Source organism: Rhagoletis pomonella, unplaced genomic scaffold (genome assembly GCF_013731165.1).
Source record: "Rhagoletis pomonella isolate Grant_MI unplaced genomic scaffold, Rhpom_1.0 Rhpom_scaffold_00008, whole genome shotgun sequence".
In the NCBI taxonomy this organism is placed as follows: domain Eukaryota; kingdom Metazoa; phylum Arthropoda; class Insecta; order Diptera; family Tephritidae; genus Rhagoletis; species Rhagoletis pomonella.
In genome coordinates this window covers 32,213,976-32,223,122 of record NW_023458562.1, presented here as the reverse complement: position 1 = coordinate 32,223,122, position 9,147 = coordinate 32,213,976, and the positions used below count along the sequence as shown (strand labels likewise).

General features: G+C 32.8%; 1 protein-coding gene across 2 annotated transcripts in view; it reads right to left on the bottom strand.

Annotated features, from left to right (window-relative positions):
- The window catches only part of LOC118744626 (myeloid leukemia factor), a 17,589-nt gene extending 10,407 nt beyond the window's left edge, over positions 1–7,182 (bottom strand). Inside the window, exons 1-3 of one of the 2 annotated variants that reach the window (XM_036477763.1) lie at positions 6,932–7,182; positions 3,029–3,243; positions 2,440–2,929 (exon numbers count right to left, since the gene is read on the bottom strand). In XM_036477763.1, coding sequence (XP_036333656.1) covers positions 2,440–2,929; positions 3,029–3,243; positions 6,932–6,984 — 758 coding nt within the window. In that variant the 5' untranslated portion in view covers positions 6,985–7,182. The remainder of the gene's footprint in view (positions 1–2,439; positions 2,930–3,028; positions 3,244–6,931) is intronic. The other variant, XM_036477760.1, reaches the window with a different exon arrangement.
- Positions 7,183–9,147: the final 1,965 nt, after the last annotated feature.

Genomic DNA, 9,147 nt, shown 5'->3' with positions numbered 1-9,147 from the left:
CTTTCAGAAGGGCTTTTAACTCCTGAAATTATCTACTGGGATGATTTATTTAACTCGAAAGTCGTACGAATGTCACGTCCGACATCATGGAAACACCTTTATACAAATTATGCCTCTACTATGGCAGTTCAAGTGGAGTTTTTTGAGATTATTGTGCCTTTTTCCACTTGTAAAATCTAGTTTCAAGCTCCGAAGAATAATTACAAGAAATAATTTGCGTTATTTCTGTTGCATGCAAAAGTACTTTGCCGTTGCTGTAAATTTTCTTCATAACCGCTAATAACTTTCCTTAATCATTTTTCATTTTTCGTTTATTAAAATCTAGAATACTGTATAGATGATGTTGAAAATATGGTAGCTTATTTTCAATTATTTACTGTGGAAGAGGAAAGGGGTATGAAAACAATGAGCATTCACTATATAATACAAAGAAAAGCTGTACTTTAACACACACAAAATATGTATGAAAAATTAATTTGAAAAAAATTAGTAAATGCTAAAGAAACGCGAATATTAACGAATATCAAATATAAGTAACTTTCAACTATGTATATAGAGACGAAATAGAATACAGTCAGTCAATAAAGTTTAGGTACAGCGAATTTTTACAATACGGGCAACTATTTTTTAAATATTTTATTTTTTGCTAATTTTTTATAAAAACAGTGTTAATTCTACAATAAAAACCCCAAGAATCAAAGTTCCAAACCTTGTGCATAAAAAAAAATATCAAACATTATTTTATATGGAGAAAATGAGCGACACCTCCACCAAAAAAAAAAATTCGAAAAATCAATGGTAAGTCCTAGCCACCTCAAACTTGCACTTTACTATACTAAAATTGAATGGGCTAAAAAACTGCATATTCAACTTGTTTCTAGAGAGTGTAAATAAAAAGTGCAATATTTGAATGAAATTTTGCCGAATTTTCTTTAATTTCGCACAAGGTTTGGAACTCTGATTTTTGGGGTTTTTGTTGTAGAATTAACCATATTTAAAAAAAAAATAATCGAAAAATAAAATATTTAAAAATAGTTACCCGTATTGTAAAAAATTCGCTGTACCTAGCCTTTATTGACTGACTGTACGTGAAAAATTAATCTAATTTAAGTTAAAAAAAAAAATTAATGTTATTTAATTTACAAAATGGCCTACCTCATATTTGCTTTTTTTAGGACGAGTTTTCGTGCGCCGAGAAATTGCCTTACGGGACGCATTTAATTTAAGCCATTTATGCAACTCTACCGTTAGTGTCAATTAGTACATGCATACATACTACATGTGAAGTGGAGTGGGAGATGTTGTGAAATTTCAAAAACTCGTAGGCTTTTATTTTCTTAAAATTGTAACTGCTTTATTAGTATTTTTGGTTTATTTTGTTTTCTGTTAATAATATGTATGTAGCATACGCAAGTATATTCTGCCGGCTATGGTATTTTTAGTTTAACGTTTATAATATGCATTTTCTTAGTTTTTTCTGATAAATTTTGTTTGTGTTTATGCTTCCAGCTCATTGCAAATTCGTTATTGTTTTCGTTATTCAATTATACGATTTTTGGGAATGATTAGCAGTAGTGGGCGTTATAAAGTGGTAATATATAGTATATACATATACATTTTAGTAGTATGTAATAGCAGTAGTAGTAGTAGTAGTTATGCTAGTCGAAGTTAAATTCAATCCTCAATCAATTCGTTTCTTTGTTTCTATAAATTTGTTTATTTTTTATATTTTATCATATCTGCAAATAGATATAAAGCAACAAATGGTTTTTAAGTAAATCAGTGAATTTTGAGTGATTTACTATTTACACGAAAAGCGCAAATAGTTAGGCGTAAAGGAAAATAAAGATAAATTTTGAAAATGCAAAAGTGGAGAATACAACAAGACGATACAACATAAAAAACACAAAATAAATGAATTTCGAAATAAAATAGTGTCCGACTCGGATATTAAAAGGATGTCGAGAGCACGCATTGTAATAAGGAGGGGCAGGAGTTATATAAGGAATGCTTTTTTTACGCTTAAAATAATTTTTAGTCATCTTATATTAAACTTCACAATGTCAGCGCCTTTATTGTTGCTACCAACGCGTCACAAATCTTAGTATAACTTTATACGTCACATCAATTACACGCTTACATTGCCGCTAATTCCATACAAGCCTAAACAACCTCAATAAATGACACTTAATTTTACATACATATACAAAACATTTTGGAAATTATATACATAAACATACATATTACGCCTCAAATTTGCAAATAAATATACTTTTTATAGAATCTCGCATAATTAGTAAGCCGTTAAGAGCTTACAACAATTTGATTTGCCCCCAAATATACGTCATACGGACACCAATTAAAAATTAAATAAACAAATAACAACGAACTGCTTATTAAACACCAAGACGTTAAAAAAAAAGATGATCACAAACTTACCTATTGTGGTGCTGTGGTGGTGCGGGCAATGCTGGCAATTGTCTGCGATTATGTCCACCACTGCCAACATATCTGCTATAATGACGAGGACGCATATCATCATCATCGTCAGCCGATTCAATTGTGATCATCTCTTGTGGACGCGCCCCACGCACTCCACTCTGGCGAGCGCGGTTGGTGAATTCACGATCGAAATCCTCTGCATCATCTTCCTCTAAATTTATAAATTCTTGACGCTCCTCCAATTGGCCGGAACGCAAGTCCTGCTCTTTTTCAATTATATGCCCACGTTCGCCAATGTGATGTCCAATAGCCATTTTCTTCATACCACGCCTTGAATCTTCAACTGTTTTGCGTGTCTCACGTATGCCACCGGGCCCAGTTTTTGTACTAGATGTAGCCTGATAGATTTGTGGACGACCATCGGGGCCAGAGGACATTGTGATAACTGAGCTGGAGCAATAAGAGGGGCCATTCGGAGAGCCGATATCTATCAAGTGAAGTGAAAGACAGTTCAATTAATAAAATTTCATATAAAATTGTGTACGAACACAACAATTTAATCGAACTCTGTAGGGTGAAAACTTACTTCCTGCGCTGAGTAGGCGATTTATATTTGGCATTGGTGGAAAACCAAAAAGACCGCCCATCGGATTACCAGCATGTGGATTGCCACGTTCCATGAGCGCATTCTGTTGGAAGCCTGAATCGAATGGTGCCAGCATATTGAATGGATCGGGCATGAGTGAATTCATTAAACGATTCATCGAGCGCATTTGCATATTCATTGCATTCATGTGATTGCTGTAAATAGTTGAAAGATTTTTATTAGTAAAGGGACGATTAGAGTGAGGGATTAGATGTTTTTAAATAATGTTAAAGCTTGCTTGACTGCATACGAATGTGAACGTCGTCGTGCGCCGGCAGGCATTTTCACAAGCAAATTTTTTATTCCGAAAAAGTATGTGCGTACAAGCTGTGTTAAATACAATTTGTATGTATATATGTAGCTTTTATTCTTTTAAACAAAACGCAAAAAAAAAATAATTCTATTATATAAAATGACAACTGATATTGAAAAAATTATACAAAAAAAAATGCATGAGTGACTGTGTTGATCGATTTTGCAAATATACTTCGGTTCGATCTCGAATTTTTGGTGCGAATCGACGATTGTACTAAATTTTGTATGAAATTTTAGTTTTACATAAGTTTTTATCACTAAACCATCTCAATGATTCTCTACACTTCGCTCTTCAAATATCGCATACTCGCCAGCTGCTACAACGCTTTACCAGCATAGTAAATTGTTATTGTATAACAAATTATACATAATAGGGTTTTGAAATGTGATGATGTGAACAAATCGATCCCGCGACATATTTTTTTTTTTTTTTTTTCTTTTTGATGCAGAAATATTCCTAGAGCATCTAGATGCATTTCTCCATCAAAAAGAAGATTTTGAAGAAAATGTCGCTTACGTTATTTTGGCGATTAGAGCTCGAAATTTTAAGGCTGATTAATTGTTTTTGTACCAATTGTTTACCACGTAAGGTCTCATAACTTTAGTGAAGCGAATAATTTGTATCATATAAAATTGCTCATCTTGATTTAACTACTTTTCGTAACGCCAATTACTGAGGTATTTGCAATTTATATAACAAAATGTAGATTGGCGCTTACACGTATGTTAAGTGTTTGGCAGAGCTTCTTCTCCGATTTGTGGCGTGCGCCTTGATGTTATCCCACAAAGGGAGTGATCTACAGTTTTACGCAGACTTCGTATTTTTATGAGAAGCTGTTTTCATGAGAGAATACACTAGGAGCTTTGCGACTGCCATATGTATGTATGCTTTAATTAGCTTAAATTTTTTTAACGATCTTTATACATACATATACCAAGTATGTACATTAGGGTGGTCCAAATAAGTAAAGTCTAAATTTTAATTCTCTCACGCCCTAGGATTGTGTACCATATCAAAAAATATATCCCAATTTTTTAAATTTGAAAACAAAAAATATTTAAGAGTTCGCTCAAAGCAATCAAAGTTTTCATATATTTTATATGGGGGAAAAACAACTTTTCGTAGAAATGGCGTAGAATTCTTGACAATCAATATTTTTCTGATCGGAAAACTCTCAGGAAACTTCCAATAATGATACCCAATTGTTTTTCAATCCTTTTTTACGGCTTTATTCTGTATCAGTGAAAAATTCTGGTTTTTTTACGGAAATATATGTTAAAAGTTTAAATCAGTCATTAAAAAATATTTGTCGCCATACAGAATTGAGCTTTCAATACTGCACGATATAAAAAAATGGTTAAACAAACAAATTATTGACTGTGAAAATATTGATTTTCAAGAATTCGATACCATTTCTACAGTTTTTTCCATATAAAAAAAAAACCTGGAAAATTTTCAGCGCTTTGAGCGACCTTTAAATATTTGTTGATTTCAAAATAAAAAATAGGAGTAAATTTTTTCGGTAAAGAACCATCCTAGGGGATGAGACATAAAAATTCCGACTTTACATGTATGCATAGACATAAAATAAGGTTAACTAAGAATTTGAAGTAAAAAAAATTGCCGTATTGTTTATTTTTATCTATTTATGTATATAGTAAATAATGCATTATTCACTAAAGGAAAATAAAGAAATTAAAGATTATCAGATCAAACAGCCAAGCCTCATAACATGATAAGAATGATACGAACCCAACTTGGAATTCATAGTATATCTATTCAGATATACATACATATACATATATCCATAATAATGTTACTTCTTTTGAAGGGATTGCTGTTTGTATCAATTTTGAGTAAATTAGCGTGCTTAAATTTCGCAATATCGAAGTTTCAAGCATAACTGAAATTTACGGTTATATGAAAAGTGGGCGTGATTTTAGTCCGATTTTAATAATTTGCAACATTGTGCTTTTACGTAGCAAGCACAATAATCGTGCCGAGTTTGGTACAAATTGGTCGAAGGGTTTATACGAAAAAAAAAAAAAATGCCAAGGATAGTCACAAAAAAATTCTCAGAAATCAACGCTAATAAACTGCATACCTGAATTCTTTTTAGAAATTCGTATTAAAATTGCGATTTTGTTGAAACTTTGCAGATTTTTCTTAATTTTCGTACACTGTTTCATTCTTGGATTTAAACTTAACAAAAAGATTTTAGCATGTACATAATACATTGCGCATATTAACAAAAAAAAAGAGCCTTACGGGAGTAATAGTACAGCGGTTCCTGTGGGTCCCGAAATTCACATGTCTTTCGAATTAGTTTTAAATAATATAAAAAATAATCAAAGATCTGTCATCTTCCAATTATTTTGTTTCGCTTTTCGTACAAATAAAGCATAAAAAAGTGATTATTTAGGTTGTTAAATAAGATTTTTTGTATTTGCGGAGGTGGCGGGTTTTATCGGGAATGTCGGGAAAGTATTTTGGTCCCGCCCCGCAGCAAACTTTTTTAAGATCTTCCCGATATAGGGTATCAAGGGTTGATCCAAGGTGAATTCGTATGTATATATGAACATGAAATGAAAATCAACACATTTGGGTCTTTAAAAAATTCGACTTGCAGATGTTCGTGCCAACAAAAAAAAAACAAATGAGTAACTTGGGCATAATATGCATTGAACTGCTAATTGATACTGCCACTCAATTAAAGTCGGTGTGAGAAGTTCGAGCTGCGGAAGTTTGACTGTATTTTATTTTCCGTAATTAACCTACAATTAGGACAAAAAGCGAACACCATTACAAAAAGACCTCAAAGCCAATTTGAATTCAAATAACACCTCAAGCAAAAAGGCAAAGTTCATGGAATACTCGAACCTTCTCAACAGAAATAAATATAAGAAATTGTTTGGAAAAATCGAGTCGGGTGGATGAGTGTGCTTATAAGAAGGAAATATAAAGCAATTCTACCGAAAGGGACAAGGAAAAGAAAATTATCGATTTCTATTTGTGCACGATTGACACTGCGGCGACGGCGGCAGCTGACGTAGTCGTTTATGTACAAATGAATATATTCACATCCGCGCATACGTATGTCCGTATGTATGTATGGATGTGCGTATATAAATGCACATCTCTACAAACATATGTACCTGCTGCGCTGATTTGTACATAATATACATATACATACATACATAGCTAATTATTGGAGAAATTGGCCACCGCAAACTATAGCATTTAGCACCAAGATTGTATTTTTCTACGTGGAAAATTATTCGTATGAACACTAATCTGGACCTTATGTGATATGTATGTACATGTGCACCCATATGTTTAAAAAACCCGCATGTGATAATCTTTGAAAAACTTATCATATATGTACGTAAAAACTTTTATTATTTTCTAACTGCCCACACCTCACAGTAATATGCTCACGGCTTCTCGTGATGATCACGACGATTTTCCCGACGAAGTCGGTAGAGGAGCACCCAAATGAATATCAAATAGAAACAGCCACAACTTACCCCATGAAAAGGTCATCATCGAAATCTCCCATTAATGAGCCAAATAGCGACATTTTGTTGTTTTTTGCAAGCAATATTTTCTTCAAAAGCTCTTCACAATTATTTTGCTTCTTGTCAGCAATCAATTCGATCAAAAATCAATTAAAATACACGATTATAAGCACTTTTATGTAAAACGCGTCTTTGCTTTTCAATGCTTCGTTAAAAATTCTACAAATTTCTTTGCCTTTGTGTCGGATTCGAGCGCAAAATGCGTGTGTAGTGTGTGCTACTGCAGGGTTGCATGGAGTGGTAATTTAGTATCCATAAAATTAAAATTTTATAGTAATGTCGAAATCAAATTTTTTAGTACCAAAACTCTGTTGCATTCGAGAACTATGTAAATATCTTTCTTCTTTAATCTTTTTGCTGCCATTACAAGGTATTTGGTAAAAAAAAATAACGATATAAATATACAAGCCCATTACAACACTTGCAATCCACAACGCTCGCCAATATGCTCGCTATCGTTTGCCACAGACGTTGAGCGGCTCGTATGTGAACTTGTCGTTATTACTCAAAACTCTATCAATGCAGATGGTTTGGATGCATTTATCCGGCAATATGCACACTGCAATCATCAACACTAAATCAGGTTTTTGATTTTGTTTTCAATTCCATGTTCGCAAACCACGCGACAAACAAGGAAAAAGTTCCCTGAAAATCAAGGGCTGCATTTCTTTATTCATTCTGAATGTTTGGAATAAACTGTTCTGTTTCAAACGCATTCTATTAATTCCGGCTGTAAAATTTAGAATTATCTGGAATGTATAGAGAAACGCAGCAAAACTATTTTGATTTTTGGCGAACATGCTCGTGAACCCACCCACAAACGGCGAACATTGCTGCAAACACGAGCATGCTCGCACACATGTTCGTCGTGTGTGGCTAGTGTAGATTTTAAAGAAAAAATAACACACCAGCAACCCTGTATGTCTTCGTGTTCGTGAATGCTGAACGTCCGTCAGCAGTGTGAAAGAGATGACTAGTGTGCATTTATAGTGCTGCTATATTTTCACAAAACTGTTAGTTCCCTTAATTTCGAGAATTTTCGAAATTCATATACGAAAAAGGCGTACTGTGAATTCTGGCATACGTGTCCCATAACCACCAATTACCAAACTTGCTAATGTTTAGATGAAGTCTGAAAATTACCTTTGTTAGACAATAGGGGTCTTCATCAAAAGTTATAAACTGCTGATAAACTTGATAAATGATAAATTGTTAAACTTCGTATGAAAATCTATTTTACCAAAGTTTATCAAATAAATTCCATAAATTTCAGCAAAATTCCACCCAGACAGGTTGCCAGGCGTTCGCTTTTGCTACGAACACACAAAAAAGCAAATGAACCCAATGGCCCAGAGAAGAATGGAACGCAACTACATATTTCACCTACCTATACCTACACATTTCATGTTCCTGATGAAAATGCAGTTAAGGAATAAAGCCTTTTTAAACCCATTTCATTTTTACCCATATTTTTAATAATTGCTTTAACTTATTAAATTATTTGCATTTACCTTTTTGAACAGGTGGAAACCCTCCTTAATATTCTGAATATTCAAACTAAGGATATCTTACCACCTTGGCTTCACGTCATATTTTAATATTTCATTTAATTAAATTCTAATTTTAAAACAAACAGGTTGGCAACCCTATTCAAAATATTTTAAAACCAAAACCTTGTTAAACCTTGACTCTTATATTGCCATACATATTTTAATTGTGTATCTAATTCCTTTAATTCAAGTTGATTTAATTTCTAAAACATATGGCATTCCTTTTAAATAAAGTAAATTTGAGTTTAACTTTTTACACAGGTGGAACCCCTATTTAGTGTTATAAATGATCAAACTAAATAATTCTTAATAATTCTTAATACTCCTTTGCTTGACGCCAATATTTTAATAGTTGTGTTCTTTTACAAATTATCCAGTAACTCGCTAGTAACTTAATTTCTGAGAATTCGCTATTGTGCTATCAGAACAAAAGTAAAAGAACGCAAAACTAGTAATTGCAAGTTTTATGAACAGCTGATTTATTTGTTGTTTATTCGCAGCTAGTTCCTAATAAATATATATATATTATATTTAAATAGGTTTCTATTGTCAATTTCAACTATAAAAACCCCATAAACATTTCTTTAATTAGTTTCAATTGCACCCAGCAACATG